Here is a 27746-nt window from a genome sequence, read left to right as displayed (position 1 = left end):
GCACCGTTCTAGGGCAGGTGAGGACGGCCTGTCCCCAAAACGCATGAGATCCAAAGATATGCCTGCTATTATTATTTTGCTGTTTATCCATCGAAAGATACCTGTTTCATAGAAGCTATTTTATTCTTTTCCTCCTGTTTTTCTCCAGGAGAGGTGGGGGCTGTTTGAATGGACCAGCATGACCAGCAGAGACCCACCCTGACCAAGGCCAAGTCCCAGAGCTGCAGGCCTTCCAGCAGCATCCGCATTACCTCCCCAAACATCCCCCAGTGGACACCCCACTCTCCAGACCCCTGCTACCCCCAAGGAAGAGGTCCTGGCATCCCACACTGACTCCCACGGGCTGCCTAGGGCTGGACGCCATAAAGCAGAACCAACTGCAAAAAGAATGAAGGGGCCACTGGGAGTCCTGGCCATTCCCTCTGCAAGTGAGGGGCACAGACTGACAAAGAACTGAGGATGTGGCGATTAAACACAAGAGGAAATCTGAGAACTGCCTGGGCCTTGCAAATGAAATGAAAGATTTAAACAAGCATCCAAATAACACCACTAGCATCTGGAAAACAGATCCTTGAAGACACTTCAAAGTTTCCAAGCCCAGGGCTCGCCCCTCCTCTATAAGCCCACCCCTTTGGTGAAAACCATACTTGCCAGTGAGTGCCAGTCCCCTAAGGCTTAGCCAAGACCCCAGGCCCTGTTGGCCTCTAGAGGGAACACCCTTGCAGACTTTTGAATTAGCCCCTCACACGTCCAGCTGCCCAAAGATCGCCACTCTGGGGCCCAGTCTCTGCACAGCCTGGCTCCTTACTTTGACGAACTCCTTGAAGTCTGGGGCCTCGTCTGTCTTCTGCTGGATCAGGGCAGCCCCGTTGAGCTGGCGGCTGCAGAAGCGGATGTAGGGTTGCATGTGCGGCAGCTGGGCGCTCAAGATGTCACCAATCATCTTCACGGGCATCTTCTCCCCGGACATCTTCTTACGGACTCTCAGCGCTCTGCACGGAAACACAGGAGGTGAGCCCCCCGCCTTTACACTGTCTGACAGCACCACGGCACACTTCTAGGTTGCACAGAAACAGAATGTGTATGAGGGGCACAGACTCAAGGGCCACTAAAGGATCTATTTGGGAGACAAGGAATGGAGAAAGAAATGAGTCTAGGGCTACAGAGAGGTAGCACCAGGGCATTTCTCTTTGGCAGAGTGGCTGTTTGTTACAATTTGTTTTTCTTGTGCAGAAATACGGAGATTTTTCTTGAACAACTCAAACGGGTCCCCTGTGTTGATGCCTCACTACACCGATTATCGGTGGTGAAAGCCCCAGGCTGATGTGGCCTGAGCACTGATCCTATTTCCAGGAGACACTTCTGCCCAAGGGAAGCTGCTATTGCCAGAGGATGGGGGAGGTTGATTTTTGGACTAAAAAGAACATAATTAAGATGGCAAAAGAACTGCCTTGGCAAAATAACCCCATGAGATTCAGCAAAAGCCAGGCATAAATGACTGTTTGAACTACCCCTGCGATTTGCTGCTTCATTGCTAGAGCTAAGTTAACTAAATTAAGAGGAGTTCAGAAAAGAGGTCTATTGCTATGATAATGGGCCAGTGAACCCAAAACATGTATCTCCTGGAATCCAGGAGAGGTGTTGATGGGACTGGGCAGTGTTTGTTCCGGGGTCTGCCTGCAGTGTGAGTGCTCAGAGCTATGGTAACTAGGACAGTGCTTCCATTCTCCCAACTTCAACATCTGAACCCTTAACACCAGCATCTGGAAGAAGGGCACGGCACTGAGCTTATACACGGTAAGGACAGCAATGTACTACAGGCAGGACGACAACCTGAAGCCATGGGTGTGTTCAGCTATCCTAGTGAGTGATCATGGGTGGATGGATGGGTAGACGGAACAAAATGGTATAACCTAAGACTTTAACACAAGGCTGGGAGGATGTCCCTACTGAATGCCTTTGGCTGCTTTCATGGTCCTGTTGGAGAAGCCTTTGAGGTATGGGGTGGGCTACTGAATTCCAAGGAAGCTCTGCAATATTTATATTAGGCTTTAAAAACTTCAGATCACTTTCTTTTCTTTCTCCCACATTTTCAGCTAAAATAAAATCCCTTGGACCCAGCAAGCCAAGGAGACAAACTTAGGGACCATGAATGATGTGGTGTGAGCAGTCAGCGATTCCACCTGAAGTGGATGCCCTCAGGGGGAGATCAGCGCTGGCTGCCTGGGGTGTGGGGAGCAGAGGCAGCTTGGTGTCCTCAGGATGGCCCAAAGGCCACTGTCCCATTGAGAGGTTGGTGTGAAATACCGCAACGTGCAGAAATGTGCTCAAGGGCGATGTCACCAATAATTTGGGGGAATGAGAGCCCTGAATAGCCATGTTACAAACTTGCCAGGAATGGAAACAGGAAGAAATTCCATCATTCCATCATTTTCCTATGAGGAGTAGTTTTTTTTAACAAGAGAATAAAAAGTACTTTCACCCTTTCCTTCTCCTGTTTTGTTTGAGACAGAGTCTCACTCTGTAGCCCAGGCTGGAGTGCAGTGGTACAATCCCAGCTCACTGCAACCTCTGCCTCAGCCTCCTGAGTGGCTGGGACTACAGGCACCCATCACCACACCCGGCTAATTTTTATATTTTTAGTAGAGACGGGGTTTTGCCATGTTGGCCAGGCTGGTCTCGAACTCCTGACCTCAAGCGATCCGCCCACCTTGGCCTCCCAAAGTGCTGGGATTACAGGCATGAGCCACCGTGCCCAGCCCCTGGCCTATGTTTTCTTAAAGGATGAAGGAGACAAGAAAAAAAGAAAAGAAGAAAGATCATCTGCAGACAGTGATTTGTCTTGAGGACTTAGTTCCTGGGTTCTGCAGACCCACACCTGTAGACTGGAGTTACCCAACCAGCAGACAGGCCTAAAATTAGGCCTGATTTGCTATGGACTAGGCACCTATTAGATTCAGTCTTGGGTCTTCATCCAGGATGGTCTACTGTATAGGCAAAGACTTATGAGGACTGCAGGGTGTTACCAGGCCCAGGGATCAGGTGACTCAGCTGCTGCAGCCACAGCCCTGAGAGGGGCCACTGGCGCTGCTTGTGGTGAGCTGATTGGCAGTCTCCTAGAAAGGTTTACAGATGAGAGGGCTTGAACTACAAAAGGCAGTTGACTGGCTAACAAACAATTCAAAGAGCGCTCTATGTTTGCTGAACACGAGTGTCCCTAACCCTCTGAAGTCTGCAGCCCAAGCAGACAGTCATGAAGTTAGCATTTATTAATGCTTCCTATGTGTCAGACACAGTTTTACATATATTATTATCCCCATTTCCTATTGGGGAAACTGAGGCACACAGAAATTGAGTGACTTGACTAAAGTCACAGAGCTAATAGGTGACAGAGGTAACCCTGGAACCCAGGTCTGACTCCAGAGCCCATGGTTGGAACCACAGCCTCAGAGGCCCTGACCCACCTCCTGCCACGACCACCTCCAAGCTGCTCTGGGCACCTGCCCATCTTCCCAGATGCGGCTGCCCTGCTCCCGCCATCTCACCCTCGGGCCTTTCCCTGCTGGTCCCAGCCTCGGCCTCTGTACTTCTCGCCCTGCTGGACTTCCCACCATCCGCTCCATGCCCTCTCTCCTTCCCTCTTCTCCTTCTCCCAGCCCCACATCCTTTTCTTCTTTCTCACCATCTGTCTTTACCCCAAACTGATTTTTATTTTCTATTTTTCCTCCATTTTCTGCTTAAACAAGATAAAATGGAATCCATTCTTCTTAAGTTAAAAGGAAGATGAGTCAAATATTTAAGAAAAACACTTTTTTGAGACTAGTTTTTTTTTTTTCTTTTCTTTTTTCTTTTTCCATCAAGGGGACAGGAAAGGCTCTTGATAAAAAACAGTTCCCCAAACCTGGGTTGGTCACCCCACCTCACTTCTGCTTCCCTTCTGCTATCATTTCTTTTTGTGTGTGCGTGTGTGACACAGTCTCACTCTGTTGCCCAGGCTGGAGTGCAGTGGCGCAATCTTGGTTTACTGCAACCTCTGCTCCCTCCCCAGGTTCGAGCAATTCTCCTGCCTCAGATTCCTGAGTAGTTTGTGTTATAGGCATGTGCCACCACACCCAGCTAATTTTTTTTTTTTTTTTTTTTTTAAGTAGAGATGAGGTTTCACCATGTTGGCCAGGCTGGTCTCGAACTCCTGACCTCCAGTGATCTGCCTGCCTCAGCCTCCCAAAGTGTGGGATTACAGACAGGCATTAGCCACCATGCCCGGCCCTTCTGCTATCATTTCTGACAGCTGTCCTGAGGGCCCTGCTCCAGACTCTGGATATAAAAAGGTTCTAGACCTGTGTATCCTACCTTGTCTATGAAAGGCACACGTCTTAGGTCTCAGCTTCCTTGCGAGAGCGCCAGCCTTTCACTGTAACCCTCAGTGAAGCATCACTAGTAGGAAGTCCATGTGTCCCAGTTAGCCCTTTCTATTTTCACGTTATTTATTTATTGTTGACTCGTTTGATAACTGCCATGCCCCCTGCCCCACCCCAAATACAAGGCGTGTAGGATCAGGAGTAGCAGATATATGGCTGCTCACTGGTCGCAGTCCAGGGATTGCTGCCTTAACTTCTCCTTATCCTCAAATGCCTCCCTCTCTCGGCTGCCAGGAGCCTCGGTCTCCCCTCATCACAGTTATTCCTCGGCATGAAGACATTATGTCTGTGCAGCCACGCAAATACAGCACAAAGTTCATTGTCCAGTTTATGATGTGGATGTTCACTCTACAATTCTTTCAAGTTTTCTGTATATTTGAGATTGTTTCTAGTAAAATGTAGAAAAGAAGAAAAAGAAATCAAGTCCCCAGAAAGCTCCAGTTAAACGCATGATTTTATCTGGAGGATGAAGACATGAGCCAGTTAGTCCAAACTAGCTAATCCAGGAATCAGAGGAACGGGGATAGAGAACCTTGGGGTGGAGGGGAGCCGGCAGCCCCATACACATCAGCGCCCTGATCCACGGCGTGCCCCTAGGACACCCGATCCCTTGCTCTCAGAATGACCCTGCGTGGTAGGCAGGACAAGCACCATGACTGCCATCTTAATGCCCAAAACAAGTTATGAGGGGCTGGAGCCCAGACAAAAACTTGGGATGTCTGACTTCTGGGTCTAAGCTTTTTTCCACGGGGGCAGGACTGGGCAGAGTCTGTTCTGGGACCTAGGCATCATCCACAGAGCAGCCACCCTGCTGTGTGACTTTAGGGAAGTCACTCAGCCTCTCTGAGCTTCGCTGCTTCAGCTGTAACAGGGCTGTCAGTTCCCACCTCCATCGCTGTGGAGCAAGTCAGAGCCGACAGGAGGAAGAAGCACACAGGCCCGGCCCCTGCACAGCTCAAGAAAGAGGCTGCTGCTTCCCAGACAGGACTTAAAAGACAACAGAGAGGTATTGGGAACTGAGGCCAACACCAGTTTCCCTCAGGCCAACCCTGAAGCGCGGGAAGCCCTCTCTAAGGGCTGCTTGGGAACCTCAGACGCCTCTCCCGCCTCCCCCAGCCCCTACTGATAGCTGCCCAAGGAAAAAGGTTTTAACTTACAGGTATATTTTCCTTTCTTTTTTTCTTTTTATGAGACAGGGTTTCACCCCGTGGCCCAGGCTGGAGGGCAGTGGTGCGATCTTGGATCACTCCAACCTCCGCCTCCCGGGTTCAAGCGATTCTTCTGCCTCAGCCTCCCTAGTAGCTGGGATTACAGGCGCCCGCAACCACACCCAGCTAATTTTTGTATTTTTAGTACAGATGGGGTTGCACCATGTTGCCAAGGCTGGTCTCAAACTCCTGACCTCAAGTGATCCACACATCTCGTTCTCCCAAAGCACTGGGATTACAGGCGTGAGCCACCGTGCCCAGCTATCATCTATGTAAATGAGAATACTGAGGCCCAGGGACCAAAGTGACCTGCTGGACGACACACAGCCAGAGGCAATAGCGGATGTGAGCCCAGGGGTCTGACGCCAGACCTAAGTTCGAAACTGACACCAGACCGAAGTTCGAAAGGTTTCCACAGCATCGGCGTGGGGGCCAGTGAAGTCCAGACCTTCTCTACAAGCCTGCCTGATGTCACCTTGGATTATTCGTCTTCTAGAGCACCAAGCCAGCAGACATTATGTATCTTTCTTTGTGTCCACCTCTCCACACCTCCTCTCCATCCCTTCATCCACTCCCAAACACACGCTCAGGAAAGCGGGGACCTGAAATTACTTTATAAGAACAATGCAGAGACCACGTTTAGGAAACGGTGGCTTCCCAAGGACACAGATGAAGATCAGGAATGGACGCAAGGTTCTTGGAGCCTACCCTCCATCCTCGGGCCCAGGAAGTGGGTGGCCCTTCCTCCCAGCAGGGAGTATCACGCGTCCTAGAGGCTGTGACTTAATCTGTATTCTAGCAAGTGATGTTACAGTGAGAGCGTGGTGGATACAGATTTTGGGTTTTGACTTTTTTTTTCTAAGAATTGGAAGAGACCTTTGTGATGATCGAATCCAACCCCTTCATTTTACAGATGGGGAAACTAAGGCTCAAAAAGGAAAGGCAGTGAGTAAGTCAGAATCCAAACCCAGGTCTCTTGATTCCTGGCCCTGGAGCTGCCTCTGTAAACTAAAGTTGGAAGAAAATACAAGCAGCCTTGGGTCGGCTTCCCGGAGTGATCCTGAGGAACTGCTGGCGTCAGGCAGTGAACAGTTCCACACTTTTCCATCTGCAGGGCCAAGAATGCCTCAAAAGACCAATAATCCCCCATGGGATCCCGCGTCCGAGGGAAAGCGTGGAGTGGGCAGCCCCACGCCCCAGGATGGAGCCAGCGCCATCAGGAGCCAGCCTCGTCCTAGCCCTGGAAATTCACCACCGCAGTCATTCACCCAACAGCAGGCTCTGGGGTGCCCAGGCGACCTACTCTCGCAATGAGAGATTCAGAGTGCGTTTCCAGAAAGCATGAAGGCACAAAAGGGTGATGGTGCTTGTGAGTGGCGATGAGCAAAAAAAAAAAAAAAAAAAAAAAAAAAAAAGCCAGAAAGAAACACAGGGCAGCATGCAGAAAGGACACACAGACCCACAGAGGTGCTAGTGCGTGAGACCCGAGGAGGCCAAGCCAGGCTGGGGATTAGAGGAGAGGCTTACTTCAGTAGTTTGATATTACACATAATCAGCTCCTTCCAGTTCACAAAAATCATAGCAACCTCTTTCTCTGTCAGCAGCTCAGACTCCATCAGGGGTTTTTGAAAGATCTACAGATGCAGAAAACGAAGCAGTTCAGAAAGCAGTTAGCTTAAAACTCACACACGCACACACCGATCCGCTGAGAGCAGGGAGAGGGCTCAGGTGTCTGTGCCTTGGCTGAGAGGCCCAGAGGTGAACGCCCGCTTTCCTGCAGTTTCTGAAGCAGAGGGCCCCTCCTCTGCCCTGGAGGCTGGAGGGGTCCCCGCAGGGCCTGCACTGTTTTACAGGGGAAGGAGGCCAGCTCTAGTCTCCAGGAGACAGGACTTAACTCCACCAGACAAGCAGGGAGGCCGGTACCAAGTCATGCACTCAGGCTAGGCGGTCTCACCTGCCCACTGGGAGGGGGTGGGCCGGTGTGAAAAGCAGGTCTTAAAGATGCCGGTGGCTATGGGCAGTCCCTTCATCTGCACAGGTAAGCCGAGGGCATTCTGAGAGGAGCAGCCCAGGCGGCAGGTCCTCTAATAAGCCAGTGGCCACCTCGGTGACTGACTCCATTGCTGCGTCCTCAGCCTCCTGGGCTGACCGTGGACAGACCCAGTACTTGCAGGCCCACTACAAGGGGTGGGTGCCGCCCTTCTCCTGGGCTCTGGAAAATGAGTGAGTCCCTCCACGCTCTGTGTGGTTGGGCAACTCGCAGTAAATCACAGATCTCAGTGGAACCCCGTGTGGTAGAGCCCCCGCCTGCAAGGAGGTCATTTTCTCCCACGGGAGACAGGAGGCACTTCGGAAGGCTCTTTAGGGAAGGGGACAGCCCATCTTCGACATAAACTCGGCTGGGCTGCGGCTGCTCCCTGGGAGCCCTATTCCACAGGAGTCCTTAAGCCGGCGTTGAACCTGGCATGTGCCAGGGCAGCCACATACGGTGGTGCGTTTTGCAGAGTGCACAAAGGAGCCGTATCTAACGGGTGACACTTGCACCCTGGACATCCTGAACTGTATATTTAATAACAGTCAAACACCTTGAGAAAAGAGTACCTTTTTGAATTTGCATCAATGCTTCCTAAGTGTTAACGGTGGTCCTGCGGCCAACAACTCACCCTGTACTCCTCCAACAGCGGCCGGCCCTGCTCTGTCTTTCCTGGATGTGAAGACTATCAGACAAGATGGTTTCACACCCATTTGGTGTGGTGGTGGTGGTGGTTTCCAGACTATCACAGCACTTTCCAAACTGCAGGTCCATCTCTGCAAATCCCTGTCTCCTAACATGGCACCTTCCCATGGGTGTGGGGAAAAAGGCCTGCTGAGCAGCAGGAGCGCCTGGCTCCGCGTCTCCCCATAGTTCCGGCTGGGGTGGCCACGGTCCTTCTGGGAGGACTGACAAGATGAGGAGGCATCACCTCAGGTCAGGGGGTTTTGTGGGGGCCTGGGAGGAAACGTTGCCATTCTCAGTGACAGGTTTGTCTCGGGGTAATATGTGGCAGGAATGACTCGAGATAGCAGCTAGATAGCCCCCATTTCCAGATGCAACACTGAGGGCCAGGAGGGCAGCGTGGCTGGCTCCATGGCACCCCCTGGTTGGTGGCTGAGCTGCAGCCACTCTGAGTAAAGCGCGGACTCCAGCTTTCAGTCCACATGACTTCATCCATCAACTGCCCAGGGACTCACTAGACCTTGGCTAAGTGATCTCTGTCCCTCTACGGGAATGACTCAATGTTGGCCATAGATAAGCAACAAACTGTCTCTGTGGTCAGAATCTCCTATAGCATTGGCCGTCCGGATGCTCCCCAAACATCAGAAAGTGTCTTGAGCTCAGAACAGGACGCAGACCTACTCGGCAGAACCCTCCCCACTCCCTCCCTCCTCGCTCCTTGCCGCACCCCCTGCCCCACCAGCTCCCTTACCTCTGTGACCAGCTGCAGGTCGTTCACGTAGTTCTCCTCTGTGACAATGAGCTCGTGGATGTATCCTTGTCGCTTTCTTTCAGTTGGGGTCAACATATCCAAGAGATGTAAGTCTGAACACCCTGGAAAACACAACCATTTGGGAGAATTTAGCACAGTCTCAGGAAGCCCACACTTCACACAGAAGATCCTTGTGGCTGCTGGGCCCTGAGGCCTCGCTCCAGTCCAGCAGGGTCGTGGGCTGAAGTGTGTCCTCCCCAGTAATGTGTGGAAGCCCTACCCCCGGTACCTGTGATTGTTACCTTATTTGGAAATAGTCTTTTCATATATAATCAAATGAAGATAAAGTCATACTCAGGGTGGGGCCCTGACCCTATAAGATCAGCGTCCTTATGAGAAGAAGACACAGAGACAGACAGGCAGAACCTGGAGTGATGTGTCTCCAAACCAAGACACACCCCGAGCCTTCAGAGTGAGGCTGGCACCTGCCAACACCTTCATTTGAGACTTCTGGCCTCCAGGAATGTGTGGCAATACCTGTGGTTTTAAGTCCCTCCGTTTGTGGTGGTTTGTTAGGGCACCCTAGAAACTGACACAGGCAGCACACTCCTGCTTCATCAGAAACATGAAAATAATGTGAAAACAAAACACTCAGTGACGACTGGCCAAAACTCCTGAGGGCTCACGCCATGTCAGGCGGTGAACTGCATTTAATGCTCAAGTATTATACTAGAATTATCCCCATTTTACAGACGAGGACACTGAGGTTTACACAGGTTGACCGGCCCCAGGTCTCTCAGCTGGGAAGTGGTGAAGGCAAGAGCCGAACCCTGAGACTTGGGCTGCAGGGGCCGTGCTCTGTCCCCGAGCTCCAGGAGGCCACGGGTTATCTCTGTCGAGGTTGGTTTGTGGAGGGTGAGGTGGCTGTGCTGAGGCTCTGATGGTTCTGGGGACCAGGCGGATGCAGGGTGCCTCCCGACAGCACTGGGCACACACTTCTGGACAAGGCTGCTGCCTCGCCCTGGGGCGAGCTTGCCACAGACAGGGTAGTCCCTCCCACTGCAGAGAGCCTGGCACGAGACCACCACGGAGGCCAGGGCTGCCCGAGGGCGAAGGGCTACTCCGCTGCCCTGAGACGGTGCCCGCACTGGAAGTGCGGCTAACTCATGACTCTGCTCACTTAGCTTGTTATCTGGGCTTTTGTTTGAATGTTTGAGCCTCCTGCCCCAGACACACTGGAATGAGCAGGAGGGAGGCTTGGTTCTTGGGGGGGGCATCCCATGTGCAGGCCTGGGCCCACCTCTCCTTTTTGTCAGAGGTTCTTTATTTAATCACAGAAGCCAGACTTGGAAGACAGACCCAGAGGTGTCCCGAATGCAGGTGGGAGGGTCCGGGCTGAATCCCCTTTACTGGTTCTTCCCATCCTCTCTGTTCCCCTCAAGGGGGCACAATGGAGCACAGTGCAAAAACCCCTGCTGGGGACCAGTGGCTGTCAAAGCGTGGTCCCCAGGCTGGCAGCATCAGCGTCACCCAGGCGCTCGCTAGAGATGCCCCTGCTGAAGTGACTCTGGAGTTGGGGGCTGGGCATCTGTGATGTAACAAGCTCTCCAGGGAATTTTGTTTTAGGCGCACTGATGTTCGAGAAGCCTGCTCTGGACTAGCAGGGGTTCCTTGAGTTTCCATCTTCCCTCGAGGGAGTTATCTGAGGCCATGACTAATCTAGCCTATATGCTGAAAGCTTCTGCAAATCATATGATCCCTCTGGGGCAAATGATACCAGAGATTTCTTGGCAATTGCTTTGCTGCTTTAGAGGTTAACTCTCGGGTTGTGGTGCTTCCAGCCCTTGGTTTTGTCCCTTCTCTGGGCCAATTGTTCTTTCTGGATGCCGTAGCTTCTCTTGCTGGGACAGGAACATCCCAGGACCAGCAGGAGGATGCTGGGAAAGCGGCAGGAATGAGCCATCCTTACATCAACACCCTGACCTCACTCGGAGTCCCCTGCCCCGAGGTCAAGCAGAATTCCGCAGGACTGCGAGGTGAGCTCGCACCTTTGCACAGGTCTGCAGGTGCCTGTGAGCTTGGGCCGTCTGCTCAGCCACAGGTTTGGCCCAACAGTTCTTCCTGCCTCAGGGCGTAGACTGTCTTATTAAAACAGCTGCGCCAACAATGCACTCTCAGGAAGGAGGCAGGCCACGGGGCTCCCTGATTCCGTTCAGCCGAGCTGCTGTGTGAGCTCAGGTTTGCAGGAAGCTAAGTGATGTCTCCGAGTTCTTTGACTTTTACTGGGAAGGTCACCCAAGAGACACTCGAGTCTGGGGGAAATATATCTTGTTCCCACCCTTTTTCCCCCCACTCTCCCGTAAGGGAGTGAAAGGGCCCAGGCCTCAGGTCATTTCTTGTTAAAGGGCTGAATGCAGCCCCTGCGTTAGGCACCTGATGCCCTCTCACGGAAGCAGAGTCCCTGGCGTGTTCAGGACGTTCCCTTCTGCAGGGAGATTAGAATATTGGCGCAGAGTGGTAGCTCTAAAAGTCACCGCACACACACGGTGCAGTGACGTTTGCAGCCACAGAAACATCAGGCCAGTGGTGGCCACTGGCTGGGCCAGTTTTCTGAATGTCCCTTTGAGGATGTCCCACCGTTGCCTTGGAGAATCTGAGGGATGTTATGGTTTCTTGCTGCAGCGAATACATTTAGGGCACACTTTTATCGGGTTCACAGGCCCTTTTGAAGACTGTTCATAGATCTTATTCATTCACTGGGCAAATATTTACTGATGTCCTGCTATGAGGCTGGGACTAACCACTCTGGGTGCTGGGGATTCAGGACGGAAGAGGAGAGGCTCCTGCCCTCCAGGGTATAGCTAAGAACCTGGGGGTCTGGTGGTCCTCAACAGGGGGTGGTACTGCCCTGCCCTCTGCTGAAGGTGGTACTGCTCCCCACCATGCTGAGGTCAGTACTGTCCCCACTCCCCAAAGGCTGAGGTTGCACTGCACCCCACTCCAGCGCCAGGGCTGAGAGTGTGCTCTTGGTTGTCACAGTGGAATCTGCCAGGCTGGCCAGGGCTGCTAAATGACCCACACCACACAGGACACAGAACTGCCCATCCCAAATGCCAGTCGAGGAGCACCCTGTAGAGAGACACTGGCGTGACTTGAAACTGACAACCCGACCAGAGTTCCAGCCTGCAGCACGGAGGTGCGAGGGGCCAGCAGACACGCATAGAACGACGTGGAATTGGAAAGAAGGACCTATGAGGAAAAGTCCTGACTTGCTTTGGATTTCAGAAGTTCTTCTGAGTCTTCAAGTTTTACACGGCGCAGGTTGCGAAGAAGCTCAGAGCCAGAGCAACAGCAGAAGGCTCAGGGTAAATTTGGGCCATTTGTCCAAGAATCCTAGGAGACTGGGGCCAGCTGGGGACAAGGTGGAGGGCTGCTGCGTGGCCTCCTGCTCCAGGTAGCGTTGGCCTCTGGTCCAAACACTTTGCAAGGCCCAAGTCAGAGTTGATGGAGCTTGGAGGTCAGGGGAGGCTCAGGGCAAGTCTGGGCTGCTTGCCCCCACCAAATTCCACCTCTCGCAGGTCCACCTACCACCCTGCCTGGAGACAGGGGGATGGTCCTGATGGCCTCTGCAGAACACAATGAAAAGCAAAGGTTTTGTGGGGAGAGTCTTCATTATGTGCCAACGATGTTGGCTTGGAATTGTCTTTTTACCCATCGGATTGACCCACGGGAGGTTGTTTCAAAACCTGCTGGTGAATGCCAGACCCAGAGAACCATTAAAGATTTGAAATAGGCACTTTGAACTAAAAAATATCCTTCCTTTGAAAATTTCATATTTAGAAAAACAAACGAGTTTAAAAACTCCATTATTCAAAGTAGGGTAAATGGAAAAGACATTTCAAATAAAAGCGTTTTCTTTAGGGGTGGAGGGATGTGGCCCTTCCTTCCTTTGGGTCCTAGGATAAACATGGTTTCTCGCCCCCTTTCCCAGGGAAAAATGAGAGGAGAAAATACATCAAATGGTTTTCCATGAACATCTTGGTGTGACGGAGGGATTCTCAAAACTAACTGAAATCCACATGCAGCTGAAATAATATTGCAAATGACTCCAGGCGGTTACAAATGATCCCCCATTACAGCCCACATAAAATTCCTAATCTATGTGCCGTCCCTTAGAATGTTGTCTAGTTAGACACATTTACGAAATGGAGAGAGATGTGATGGCCTTCTGGAAGGATTTTTTGAGTCTAGGCCCTGGAGGAAATCATGGAAAAAAATCTTACCAATAAAAGGTCATCTTGCTTCCCTCAACTGATATTCGTATGAACAGCATCATTTCAAGAATTTGTTTTATTATAAAAGTGATACACAAACACACGCTGATTATTAAAATTTCAAGGGCTACAGAGCATTCAGGGTAAAAAGTGCACCTCACCCATCTCCACACCTCCAATTATTCTACCTTTCCCAACGAGAAGCAGAATTTTGAAAACGAAGCCAGCCCCCGCAGCCAGTTGCCCATTGAGCAAAGCAAATAAACAGACCTTGTTCCTGTATGAAAGGGGCCAAAATATACAATAAGCTGGTCTATAAATATTTATTAAGTTCCTCTGAAGTCCAAGAGATGCAGAAATAAGCAAGATACTGTCCTTGTCCTCAGGCAAACTCACGATCTTGGGAGAGACACAACAAGAACATTAAATTTAAAATATTAATAGCAAGCAGCTGGGCTTGGTGGCTTATGCCTGTAATCCCAGTACTTTGGAAGGCAGAGGCGGGTGGATTGCTTGAACCCAGGAGTTCATGACCAGCCTGGGCAACATAGTGAGACCCTCATATCTACAAAAAATTTAAAAATTAGCCATGCATGTTCTTAATCCAGTCTATCATTGATGGACATTTGGGTTGGTTCCAAGTCTTTGCTATTGTGAATAGTGCTGCAATAAACATGTGGCACATATACACCATGGAATACTATGCAGCCATAAAAAAGGATGAGTTCATGTCCTCTGTAGGGACATGGATGAAGCTGGAAACCATCATTCTGAGCAAACTATCAGAAGGACAGAAAACCAAACACCGCATGTTCTCACTCATAGGTGGGATTTGAACAATGAGATCACTTGGACACAGGGTGGGGAACATCACACACTGGGGCCTGTTGTGGGGTGGGGGGTGTCTGGAGGGATAGCATTAGGAGATATACCTAATGTAAATGACGAGTTAATGCCTGCAGCAAACCAACATGGCACATGTATACATATGTAAAAAACCTGCACGTTGCACACATTTACCCTAGAACTTAAAGTATAATAATAATTTTAAAAAAATTAGCCATGCATGGTGATACATGCCTGTAGTCCCAGATACATGGGAGGCTGAGGCAGGAGGATTACCTGAGCCCAGGAGATGGAGACTGCAGTGAGATATGATCACGCCACTGCACGCCAGCCTGGGCAACAGAGCAAGCACCTGTCTCAAAAGAAAAAGAAAAAAAGAAAAAAAAAAAAGAAAAGAAACAAGAAAAAAAAAAGAAATTAAAATAGCAAGCATTAAAAGAAGAGCCCAGGCTGGGTGCTGTGGCTCATGCCTGTAATCCCAGCAGTATGGGAGGCCGAGGCAGGTGGATCACATGAGTTCAGGAGTTCAAGACCAGCCTGGCCAACATGGTGAGACTTCGTCTCTACTAAAAATACAAAAAGTAGCTGGGCATAGTGGCAGGCACCTGTAATCCCAGCTACTTGGGAGGCTGAGGCAGGAGAATCGCTTGAATCCAGGAGGCAGAGGTTGCAGTGAGCTGAGATTGCACCACTGCACTCCAGCCTGGGTGACAGAGCAAGATTCCATCTCAAAAAAAAAAAAAAAAAAAAGGCCCGTGTGCTGTGCTGATGGCGGAGACAGCAGGACCTCAGAAAGGAGCAACTCCTTGTGCTGAGGGGAGGCTTCCTTGAGGGCCCTCCTGAGGCTGGGTCTCCATATGGCTGGGGAGGTCAAGACCATGTACTGGGGGGTATGGCACCAGCAGGAGCAAGCCTTCACCCAGGTCAACACGGAGACACTGCAAGAGGTAAGGTGGAAAGGGGGGAAGGGCCAGATGACAGGGTGATGGGGATTGTGATGCCAGAACAAGAGTTCAGAAACAACATGTGGAAGGATCTGGAGAGAGAGCAATAAGCAAGCCCGGGTGATGGCTTTCATCTTTAAGGGAAAGGATCCACCAACGTCTCTGGGGACGTTCAGCCCAAATCCTCCAGCTAAATGGCCCTGGATCAGCAGGATCTATGCTACTTGGGCTCCTGGAGGTCCTGTCTACACTGCAGGCTTCTCCCCATGGCACGAGTCTCTCCTGCCAGGTGAGCCCATGCACCCCAGGGCTGCACTGGCTTCTCCCAGGCAAATTAATCTAACTGCACTCCCTTCAACACCCTGGGCCTCTCCTGGCAGGTGTGGGGTGGCCTGTCGTGTAGGAAAAGCAGATGAAACCACGTGGATGTGACGTGAAGAAAGTTCTCTGGCCAAACACTGTCCATTTACCCTGCAGCTGATGTCTGAAATCCCAGTGTTCTCCAAGCCGTGAAGTCGTGTCCTGCTGGGCAGCAGCATCCGCGCTGGGCCCTGGGGTTTGGTGAGAAGGAGGCAGGCCGGGTCCTTGTCCTCTGGGAGCCTTGCTAGACCTGGGCATCCCGGGCCAACTCGGATCCTTGCTGAGTTGCAGGCACTTCGCACAGGGTATCACGCCAAGCGGTTCTCAGTCCTTGAGACCTCGGAGTTGCAAATCCTCAAGATGTGATTTTTATGGGGGTCTGGAGAAGCCGATGGGCACAGAGGTGAGGGGGAAGGAAGGCCGCCGATGGCACCAGAGACCCTCGTGGGTCCAGCAGAGCTCAAGCATCCACCCCAGCCTGTCCTGGGGACCCCCCTTGCCCCATGTAGCTGGGTCCTCGGGAGGTTTCCACTCAGATGTAGCCCAGATGCTTAAAGTGCCAACGTAACTCCAAATAAGCTTTGTTTTCTCCAGAGGAGGGGAATCCAGTCCACAGGGGTTGCCAGGCAGTTTAATGACTGCTGAGAAGTGGTGAAGATCAAATTCTTCTTAGGGATAAATCATCTCTTAATTTTCCATAAATATGCACATTTCAGAGAGTGAAAGGGCGTATCATTCATAGCTTTATAATGGGTGCTGGAATTCCTGGCACGGCTCTCCATCCTCCACGGTAGGCATGCTTCAGCTCATTCCAGGCCCCTTTCATGTCCCACCCTGGGTTTTCCTTCTTCCTGACTTCCTGCTCTCATTGTGTCCTCTCCTGTAGTATGAGTAGCTCCTGTTAATAAGTTTCTTTGGTACAAAGGCAGACTGGAGTGTTATAATGAAAGTACAAATGCATTTTGATTGGAATACGAAGGAGGAGGCTGTTGGCTTTTGTTTTATTTGTATTTTTAACTTTCGTGGGTACATTGTAGGTATATATATCTATGGGGCACATGAGCTATTTTGGTTCAGGAATGCAATGTGTAATAATCACATCGTAAGAATGGGGCATCCATCCCCTCAAGCATTTATCCTCTGTGTTACAAACAATCCAATTACACTGTTTTAGTTATTTGTAAATGTACAATTAAGTTACTATTGTAGTTCCTCTGTTGTGCTATCAAATACTAGGTCTTTTTTTTTCTTTTTTTTTTTGAGACACAGTCTTGCTCTGTTGCCCAGGCTAGAGTGCAGTGGTGCAATCTTGGCTCACTGCAGCCTCCACCTCCCAGGATCAAGCAATTCTCATGTCTCAGCCACCCGAGTAGCTGGGATTACAGGCATGTGCCACCATGCCCAGCTAATACTTGTATTTGTAGTAGAGATGGGGTTTCACCATATTGGCCAGGCTGGTCTCGAACTCCTGGCCTCAAGTGATCCATCTGCCTTGGCCTCCCAAAGTGTTGGGATTACAGGCATGAGCCACCGGGCCCGGCCAAATACTAGGATTTTTTTGTTTTTGTCTTTTAGACAAGTTTTGCTCTGTTGCCCAGGCTGGAGTGCAGTGGTGCAATCTCGGCTCACTGCAACCTCCGCCTCCTGAGTTCAAGTGATTCTCCTGCCTCAGCCTCCCGAGTAGCTGGGACTACAAGCACATGCCACCACGCCTGGCTAATTTTTGTATTTTTAGTAGAGACGGGGTTTCACCATGTTGGCCGGGCTGGTCTCAAACTCCTGACCTCAGGTGATCCGCCTGCCTTGGCCTCCCAAAGTGCTGGGATTACAGGTATGAGCCAACGCGCCCGGCCAAATACTACGTCTTATTCAAGGGGGCCTGTTGTTTTGATGAGCAGGATTTGAAAATACTTAGCAGGGGAGAAGGAATTTGAGTTGGACTTCAGCAGGCTAGTATCGCTGTTGGGGGTGCTGGTTAGGGATTCAAATGGAGGAAGAAGGGGAGTAAACAGAAGTCGGAGTCGGGGGTGTGGAGCCCTGGCGGGCAGGGAAGCAGGCTCTGCGAGACGGCGAGTCCTGGGCATTAACGTGGAATGCCACTCGGAGCTTACAATGCCGGGTGCTGCACATGTGCGAACTCATGGAATCCTCACCAGGAATCCTATGCGGTAGCTATACTGTTGTTATTCCCCACTGAACAGACAAGGCAACTGAGGCACAGGGAGGGTAAGTCAGTTGATAAATGGCAGAGGGAGTCTGACCCTAGAGCTCAGGCTCTTCCCTGGAGACCTCGTCCTCCTCGCTGGTGCGCTGGTGCGTTAGTTTGCTCAGGCGGCCGTTAACAAAGAACCACAGACCCAGCAGCTTAAACAACACGTATTTTTCTCATGGTTCTAAAGATACAAAGTCCAAGATCAAGGTGACAACAGGGCTGGTTCCTCCTGAGGCCTCTCTTTGGCAGGGTCTTTCCTCTGTGCATGCAAATCTCCAGCGTCTGTGTGTCCACATTTCCCCGTTATTAAGAGCACCCATCAGACCCTAACAGCCTCGTGTTCACTTCATCACCTCTCCAAACAATTTATCTCCAAATGAAGTCATATTCTGATGTCCTGGGAGTGAGGGCTTCAACGTGTGAATCGGAGGGACACAGTTCAGCCCTAACAGGTGGGGAAGTCCAGTCGAGAATGCTCTGGCAGCAGAGCTGGGAAGGCCTTGGCTGGGTTGCAGGGCATCAGTGTGGCAGCTGTGTGTGGGTGGCATGGATGGGGTTGTGGCCCTGGAGTTTGGCCGCATACTGGGGTCACCCAAGGAGTTTTTAAAAATCCCAGTGCCCCTGCTGTACCCCAGACCAAGTAAACCGGACTGGCTGGAGTGCGGCCCAGGCATCTGCTATCTGTGAAGTTCCCATTGTGCAGCCGAGAGATCAGAGGAAAGATGGCCTGGAAACCAAGACACCGGGTGCGGAAAGGGAGTGGGATTTGGAACCCGATCTGTCCAGGCTCAGGGAGCATGAGAGCTGCCACAACTGCTGAGCTGAATCCGGCCCATGGCAGGCCACTCAAGCCATTGTCCAAGAGGCTCAATGGCTGTAATCACAGAACACCATCTCTCTGAGCCCAGAGCCCATGCGACACTCTGCTCCTGGGGCCTTCTGAAGCTGCACCTCAGGCCACGCTGCCACCACTGACCCCCAGGCCTGGGGCTATGGCTTCAAAGCCTACTCTCTCTGCTCAATGCCCTCATTTTATGAATGGAACAGCAGATCCCAGCGATGTACGGTGACCTTCCCTATCAGGAATAAAATCTATGCTGGTGATACGTCAGGAAATGGAATCATGAGGAAACCACCAGCTTTTCAAAGGGCAGGCCTGAGGGTGGTCCTTACGCTTTTCTCTCTCAGTAGATTCCTGCAAGGTCAGGCTAAGAGGATGTGCTTGTCCTTGGAGCCCAGGGCTGGTGGGGACTGGTGGGAGATGGCAGTGGACAGTCTAGGCCAAGGCAGTCAGGCCTTCTCTGAAAATGACCATTGGCTGACCGGTCCCTGGACAGCCCCAGCCCACAGGAAGTTCTAGAGGCCAGACCAACTCTGAGCTGTCCAGAGGGGCAGATGGACTTCTCATCTCAATGGAACTTTCTTCAGAAGGGTCTAAGCACACATGGCCTGCTCCCTGGGGTCGGTCTCTCCTAACTTAGCAAACTGATCCCCTAGGAACTCAAGAGGCAACCTGAGCCGTGACATTTCCTGCTCATTCACGGCGGCTGCATAGATCCGTAGGGACCCCTGCTTTTGTGGGGCTTCCATTTTGGTGGGGGAGACAGAAAACCAAATACATACATAAATAGACAGTACTGAAGGTGGTTATAAGAACGATGAAGAACAATCCCTATGCTTCATAAGCTCACTTCCTGTTTTGAGGTCTTTTCATGAGAATTTATTCTTTAAATGATGGTGCCTCGTTTACCATTCCCTTTCCTCCTGGGGCGGGAAACTCAAGCACAGGTTTTGTGTTGGGTTCCAGGCTACACGCAGCGGGGAGAATCAACACTGTGATGTGTTCTGCCCCTCACAGCCTAGCTGGGGACGAAGGACCAAGCCTGTGGAACAACAGGCAGGTAGAAGGGCAACCCAGGACTGTCTGCCACAGCACTTCCTGAGCAACTGGCAAGAGTGAGGTGCCAGGGGGATATGCACGTGTGGGAGGTAGGCCCTACCCTCTGGTTTATAATCAGTGGGGAGGCAGGGTGCCCTGCAATAAGACAACTATACAAGGCAAGGTACCATCGCTGTTCATAAGTGTTGTTACCATGGAGGTCTTAATGGGATGTAACAATCCACAAGATTTGGGCCCTGCCTCCATGAAGCTCACAGTCTAACGGGAGGTGAAAGTGTCTATGTATTTCTGTATCGGCCTTTCTATCTAGTCATCTTTCTGTGTGATAAGGAATTCAGGAAAGAGCTGAGTTGTTACAAGTTAATGGAGGAGGAGAGGTGGCCGCAAAATTAGGAGGGGTGAAGGCAGGTGGGCAGGAAAGGCAGGGGAGGTGGGGCAAAGGCATTTGCAGCTGGGGCGTACCAGTGGCTTAAATGAGACTCAAGAATCCTGCGGTGGTGGTGGAGGCTGACGTGATGGAGGGAAGGTTCTGGGTTGGGTGAGACTGCACAGAAGAGTGAGGCTAGATGATGAAGGAAGTCCCTGGACCCAAGCACCACCTCCCTATTGGACAGGTGGGAACCCAAGATCCCTGGGAGGTAGGCAAGGGGGGTTGAGTCATGCAGTCTCTAAAGCTGGGGGAGGCTCCTTGCCCACATTGCCTGCCTGCACCCCCATCACTTCCTGCTGACATGGGCCCAGGATGCCACAGTGGGCACCAGATGTGGGTTCCGACTCTCTCTGAGGAGGGACTCCCATGATGAAAGTGGATCTTTCCATAAAGTGGTTTGGGGATTTTTTCAACAGGGCCATTTGGAAATCCATGGGGGCAACAAAAGCCTGGACTTTTGTGACGGGTCATGACGGTGACTCAAAGGTGGCAGAAAAAAGAACACTGAGCGGGCTCCTGTAGAGCAGCTCCATAACCAGCCAGCCCAGTTTCCCCTCTGCAAGCACAGAAGAATGCAGGGGTGAGGGAAGGCTTCCTCCAGGAGGTGACAACTGAGCCGTGCTAAAATTCAGCACAAATAGGAATCAGTGAGAAGGAAGGCCAGAGGGCTGGAGAAGGGGGCAGATCAGGCAGGGCTTGCAGACCAAGTAGATTCGGGTCTTTTATCTCGGAGGACCGGGAATCCCCTGGATGATTTTAAGCATAAGAAGCGACGTTTTTAGAATAGCTCTCTGCCTGCAGCCTGGGGGAAGCTGGAAGGAGAGAGTGGGTGCAGAGAGACCAGGTCAAAGACTCAGCCATCCTTCTGCGAGGAGCAGGAGCAGCTCCTTCAGCCCTGGCCTTTGCACTTGCTGTCCCTTGGGCCGAGAAAGCTCCTCCCCCTTGATCTTTGGACATGCCTCCTTTGCAGCCAGGTCTCCATCCCTTCTTCAGAGGGCCTTCCCAGGCCATCCTCTCGGCTGGATCCCTGGCCCCCCGTCACGCTCTATGCCACCTCATCCTTCACTAGCTGGAAACACCACTCATTTCTCTGCTGCTCGTCACCTGCTCGTGAAAGTTCTAGGCATCTCCTCTGCTTGTGTTCCACGGAGCACAGCCCTATGACCAGGAAGGTTCCATATACCTCGGCCACAACTCTCAATGGGCAGCGGGAGAGGTAAACAGGGTAGACCGGGCCCCTCCTGGGCTCACGGCCCACACAGCAGGAGGCAGGGAGAGGAGAAGACAGGATGCAGAATGGAAGGGGAGGCGGACAGGACTGGCAGATGTGCTTCTGTCCCTAGAGGATGGGATGGAGTGAGGCATCCCACTGGATATCAAGTCAGTGGAGGGCTGTTACTGAGGATTCAGTTGTGTGGGGCCTTGCCACGGGGCCTCAGGACTCCAAGGTAACGCTCCAGAGAGGAAAGAAGCACCCCTGGCCTGGTCCCCTCTGCTGGGGCAGACTCCAGGCTCGCTCTGCTGGGGGCCTAACAAACAGAGCGGAACCGCAGGTCTGGATCTTGAGAGGCATCCTGGGGGTGCACGCAGTGGGCAGGGAGGGAATTAAGCATGCCTGGGGCAGCTGCTCTGGAGACGGAGCTTTGGGGCAGCATCCCCCAGCAGCCCACGCCCTTTATCTAAGCTGGATGATTGCTTACAAAATCCAGCAGCCGGCATCTCTAGGGGGCTGAACGTTCCATTCTTTGCTGGCAAGAGAACACAAGGCCACAGAATGCCGTGATGAGAAATAAAGGACCCAGTGACTCAACGCATTTGTGACAGGTTTATTGTGGAGCGCTGCATGGGCCTGCCAACACAGTCCAGACGTGACATTTAAAAGCCCTGCACATTCCATTTTCCCTGGTGGCCTCCCCACCGTCGACCGTGTGAAACACAGGCAGCTTGTCCACATCAACCAAGAGTCTGCTGAGTAGGCTCTGGTCTTTGGTCCAGAGGTCTCTGCACATTGCAGGAGTGCAGCGAAGGTGTTTAAAAAGCTGCTTGCTTCCACCGGTGGGCCTCCTGCTATCAGGAAAGGGGGCCAGGGTTCGTGCACAGATTGGTGCGGCAAATCTTGCAATGAGATAGCTCAAAGTTTTCAGGGAAGCTGTCCAATCTTTTCTCTCTGAAATTCCTAATCTATAAGAGCATGTTTTCTAAAAAGTCTTAAAAATGCACACAACCTACCTGCTGTTTTGGTTTAATGAAAGAAGCCACTTGATTGGATTCCGTGATGCTCACTGACCAGGCACAAATGCCTTTTCTCTCCAATAAAAAAACAGCAACAAAGCTACTATTCTCTGCTTATTTTCTGCTAGATGTCATCATTATCTCTCCATATGTAAAAGAGGTTACATAACTTGCCCAAAATCACACCACTAGTAAGTAACAGAGCCGGCATTTGAACCCGTGCTCTGAGTCACCATCCTGGATTGCTTCTTAAGCCTCTATAAGGTCCCCAGATGCAGTTATGTGGATCCCCCCTCTGAATCACTATCTTCTTATAGGCAGGTGGCCTACAGGAAAGTAGAATGTTCCAAAATTATAAGAGAAATGGAGTAAAATATTAGGCTGAGCTTGTAGCGAAGCCGTGTTGTTATATACAGCACCATGTTTTTCTGGAGGCCAGGAATGAAAATTGAGAAGCTACAGCAGCACATGTTCTTATGTTTGGCTCAGACTGCGGGTGTCTTAAGCAAGCCTGAGCCTTTGGCAAACTCGCCCAGTGGAGGCGAGAAGGATGAAGGGCTGAGGCGGGTCAGCATGGAGCTTGTGCATTGAAAATGTGTTGGAATCCTTACCAATGGCTCCAAACTCCCATGGCAACCCCAGCATCGAGGGAATCACATGAGGGAAGAGGGGCCCCTTCCTGATCTTTCCAAAGATGCAGCCACCAGTTCTGTGGAGGCAGGAGCTCTGGGACTATGGACACACCTGTCCATGTATGTATGCATCAAATGGTATACCTAGAACAAGGACTCGCCAGAGAGTTTGAAAAGCTGACTTGAGAACATCACTATGTTTCCCGAGACCCTCAGTGCCCTCAGTTGTAGGCGCAGGCTTTGTGGTCAGTGTTCTCTAAGATCTTGACTTCACTGAATAATCCGCAGAGAACGTCCTGCACTCCACCCCAGCCCAGACCTTTCCCCACTTTCTGGGTGGGGCCTGGGAAGCAGCGCAGTGGACCAGCGTGCATGAGTGTGTGGGGACAGGTATCAGAAGGGGACAGGACAGCATGGGAAATGGGAGGGAAAGCAGGGGTGTCTCTCCCTGAGGGAAACAGCGTCCTTGATGAAAACTGGCAGACCAGGTGTCCTCCCCTCTCCCGGGTCAGAGTTCAGAGAAACCGAACCAAGAGAAGGAACTGTTCAGCTTTTAAAGACATGATAGGCGGAGTCAAAACAAGGAACATCTCTTTTGAGGCTTGCAACATCACTCAGAAGTGATGTGCCAAGCAGATGTGGAAATAGCAGCTGTCAGCCTTTGTCAGAATCTTCTATACAGCGGTATTTATCTGCCTTCTGGCTGTACCCTGAACTCACCGTTTGACCTACTGTTACCAAGCTACAGATGTAGGCATTTAAGTCCCCTGAAAGTTGCTGCTGCCTGTCACACTCACACACACACACACACACACACACACACACAGTTGACATCATAAAACAGCATGGTAGCTGGTAGCTTCTAAGAGGTAGTATGCCCAATATTGAGTTGCACGGACACTATATATATAGCTTATAGCTGATGCTCATTTTTTAATAAACAAAACATTTTTGTGAATCAGGTCACACACCTCAAAAATGCCTGGGGAGCTTTCAATTTAAAGAATAGACTCTTCCTGAAAGTCTATGGAGCCCTCTGAAATGGAATAGCTCACTAGACATCAGGAGACACTCTGGAAGTCTGGTTTTTCCTATGTGGGGTTTTCTTGAAGAAGTGCCCAAGAGCGGCCGGGTGCAGTGGCTCACACCTGTAATCCCAGCACTTTAGGAGGCCGAGGCAGGCGGATCACGAGGTCAGGAGATGGAGACCACCTGGCTAACACGGTGAAACCCCGTCTCTACTAATAATTCAAAGAAATTAGCTGGGCGCGGTGGCGGGTGCCTGTAGTCCCAGCTACTCGGGAGGCTGAGGCAGGAGAATGGCGTGAACCCAGGAGGCGGAGCTTGCAGTGAGCCGAGATCACACCACTGCACTCCAGCCTGGGCGACAGCGAGACTCCGTCTCAAAAAAAAAAAAAAAAAAAAAAAAAGTGCCCAAGGGAACTCTGGCTGAAGCGAAACATTCACATAAGGCTACTGTGATCTTGGACTTCATTACATCTCCCTATCCTACCAGACCCAAAATACCAGACATTTCAAAGAAGGAGCTATTTTTCCTTGCATTTTTGGAACCACTGGCATCCAATGTTGTTTCCATAAAAATTCTCTTGGGTATTTTTGGAACAGAGAATGAATAGGATTAATGAAGCAGGACTGTGACTTGCTGTGCCCATTCCCCAACTGTTACCTGGGTGGGGTGCTGCCCCTGCCCTGTGCTGGCGTGGAGATTTGGCCCAGACAACCGTCCCTGGTCCTCAGCCTCCTTCTCAGACCAAATGAGCAAAAGACTCCAGGAGCAGCCCCTTCCAAGACCACTGTTGCTTTTGGGAAGCTCACATCTAAAGGCAAAGGAAACTGGAGACAACACGGTCTCCTCTCTGAGGTGACGTGGTCTGTGTCAAAAGCTGAGACTGGTGTTTTCTGTAGTCACTGGTTGGTTTCATTCACTCATTCAATAGGCATTTTTTTTTTAACCTAACCTACCATGTGCCAGGTGATGATATATTGTACTAGGATGAATTATAGATTGCTGTTTTTACAGGTAAGAATTGACAATTTCATATGGTTAAACCTAATATTTAGAGTGTTTTCCTAAGTTAGTGTTACTTTTTTTCTTCTGATGGCATCAACGAAGGCAGAGATAACCCAATCATTACTATCTGCTATGGCGGCCTGGGTCTGCCCAGGTTCCTTTCCAGAAACAGGGCAGACACCAGTTTCTACCATGCATGTAATGGTGAGATATTTTGTGACTTAATATAGGGCCGAGTTACTGCTTTAAATTGGCTTCTCCCAGACACCCTTTTATGCAGAGGCAGTTTGAGGCCTGGGCCACTTGGGGAGCTCAACCACCATGGCTCCCCAACTCTGCAGGCCCTGCTCTGCAGTGCGGAGAGGCAGCCGGCTGGAGGAGAGTGATTCGTAAGTGCGCAATGAAGACAATCTCTCTTGGACTCATCTTGTCTAATGCTACTGGAGCAAAACTGTACCCAAAGTTCACTTGCAAATATATTTACACAGACCAGTATGAAATTAAATTATTTAATAATCAGTTAAAAAACAAAAAACGAAAACAGGCTGGGCGTGGTGGCTCACGCCTGTAATCCCAGCACTTTGGGAGGCTGAGGTGGGTGGATCACCTGAAGTTAGGAGTTCAAGACCAGCCTGGCCAACATGGTGAAACCCCATCTCTACTAAAAATACAAAAATTAGACCAGGCACGGTGGCTCACGCATGTAATCCCAGTGCTTTGGGAGGCTGAGGTGGGTGGATCACTTGAGGTCAGGAGTTGGAGAACAGCCTGGCCAACATGGTGAAACCCTGTCTCTACCAAAAATACAAAATGCAGCTGGACGTGGTAGTGCATGCTCATAATCCCAGCTACTCAGGAGGCTGAGGCAGGCGAACCTAGGAGGCGAAGGTTGCAGTGAGCTGAGATCGTGTCACTGCACTCCAGCCTGGGTGACAGAGTGAGACTGTCTCAAAAAAAAAAAAAAAAAAAAAAAAAGGCTAAAGAACAAACCTGGGCCGGGCGCGGTGGCTCAAGCCTGTAATCCCAGCACTTTGGGAGGCCGAGACGGGCGGATCACGAGGTCAGGAGATCGAGACCATCCTGGCTAACACGGTGAAACCCCGTCTCTACTAAGAAATACAAAAAATAGCCGGGCGAGGTGGCAGCGCCTGTAGTCCCAGCTACTCGGGAGGCTGAGGCCGGAGAATGGCGTGAACCCGGGAGGCGGAGCTTGCAGTGAGCTGAGATCCGGCCACTGCACTCCAGCCTGGGCTACAGAGCGAGACTCCGTCTCAAAAAAAAAAAAAAAAAAAAAAAAAAAAAAAAAGAACAAACCTGACACCTTTAAACTCTGAGACCATAGGAGATACCTAGTATCCCTTCACTAATTTATTAGAAGATGCTTTCTTTCCCTTGTACTCAATTTTCTGTTCTGTTAACCAGATTCTCTGTGAATATGATTCAAGTAGTTTAATACAGTACGAAAGTGCAGAGTATGGGAGATAATAAACAAGAATAAGATTCTGAAATTTAAAAGAAAGGTTCTGAGATACTTTTGATGCTGCAGATACATGACATGAGCTTAAGTGATTAAATTTATTCAACAGGAGTTACTGGGGCAGCCTTTCTGGTGGCGAATAACCAGGTGAACATTAACCACAGTGGCCAGTGGGGTGAGACTTGAGCTTCTCAACCTCAGCTCTGGTGACATCTGGGGCCAGATCATTCTTTGTTGCGGGGACTGTCCTGTGCACTGCAGGATGATGAGCAGCATCCCTGACTCTACCCATGAGATCCCAGCAGCACTTCCACTGGCTGAGAATCACGGGGTCCAATGGATACAACCAAATGCAAACTCAATGATTTGTAGGGGGAAAGCACAGCTTCCTGGGGGAACAACCCGTGTCAGCTTCACAAAGCTGGAGGCAAGCCTGGGGGAATGGCCTATGGTGAGGGCGCAGGGCCTCTGGAGTGAGTGAGGTAGAGTGTTATGGAGTAGTACCCACCTTGACAACTGCATCCCTTCCAGCCAAACTCAAGACTGGAGAAGCAACACTGGCTTACACAGCTGAAGGGGTCCTGGGGAAGAGACGGGACTTGCAGACTCAACCATTGCTCCGCAAGGGGGTGGCCTGGGGGACAGTGAGAAGGATCTCTCCACCCACCTCTGGGCCTTTGCATGTCCTGACAACTCCATCTACGATAGCCACACCTCTTCCCCCACTCCATCTGGCTCCTCCTTACTCTTCAGGTCTCAGCTCAAATGGCTTTCCCGCCCCACCCCCTGAAGGTTCTCTGATCCTTTCCCTGCGGCCACCCTCCCCTGGCCCTGCCAGTCTGCTCAGTGGTGCCTCGCATCCAAACTTCTAGTGCAGAACTTGTCACCTTGTCACACACACACTGTGTATATTTATATGGATTGCAGGAGTTTGGTTTTCTGTTTGTTCCTCCCATTAAAATATGAACTCCATGAAGACAGGGACCCTGTTTCCATGGAGTACCACACTCCTCCCAGAAGCCAATGGGGCACCCAACACATGGTAGACATCCCCACCCCCACCAAGTATCTGCTAAATTGATGAGGGAAACCACTTTTCCACTGAATGGCAGGAGAGGTCCAATAAGTGAAGCTCATGAGGATGGAATCAAGCATGTGGTCACCGCAGCAAACAGTGGCATCAATGTGGACGTTGGTTTATTTCTGCAAAGTGTGTCAGGCAGAAGCTGATCCCAGACAACAACGTGGGACATGTGCAAGTTTCTGTCTTTACCCACATATTTTTTGGGGTGTTCACCAGTACCTTATTATGAT

The 27746-nt window shown here is 50.9% G+C and overlaps 1 protein-coding gene across 6 annotated transcripts in view; it reads right to left on the bottom strand.

Moving 5' to 3' along the window:
- LOC105472692 (intersectin 1) overlaps positions 1-27746 on the bottom strand; it is a 252536-nt gene that overhangs the window by 27379 nt on the left and 197411 nt on the right. For all 6 annotated transcript variants that reach the window (XM_071095646.1, XM_071095648.1, XM_071095647.1 and 3 more), the window contains 3 exons: positions 9094-9215; positions 7154-7260; positions 809-992 (listed from right to left, as the gene is read on the bottom strand). In XM_071095646.1, the coding sequence (XP_070951747.1) occupies positions 809-992; positions 7154-7260; positions 9094-9215 (413 nt within the window). The remainder of the gene's footprint in view (positions 1-808; positions 993-7153; positions 7261-9093; positions 9216-27746) is intronic.

Source organism: Macaca nemestrina, chromosome 4 (genome assembly GCF_043159975.1).
Source record: "Macaca nemestrina isolate mMacNem1 chromosome 4, mMacNem.hap1, whole genome shotgun sequence".
Classification (NCBI taxonomy): domain Eukaryota; kingdom Metazoa; phylum Chordata; class Mammalia; order Primates; family Cercopithecidae; genus Macaca; species Macaca nemestrina.
Note: the sequence above shows the minus strand (reverse complement) of the source record. Positions and strands in the feature narration are given on the sequence as shown.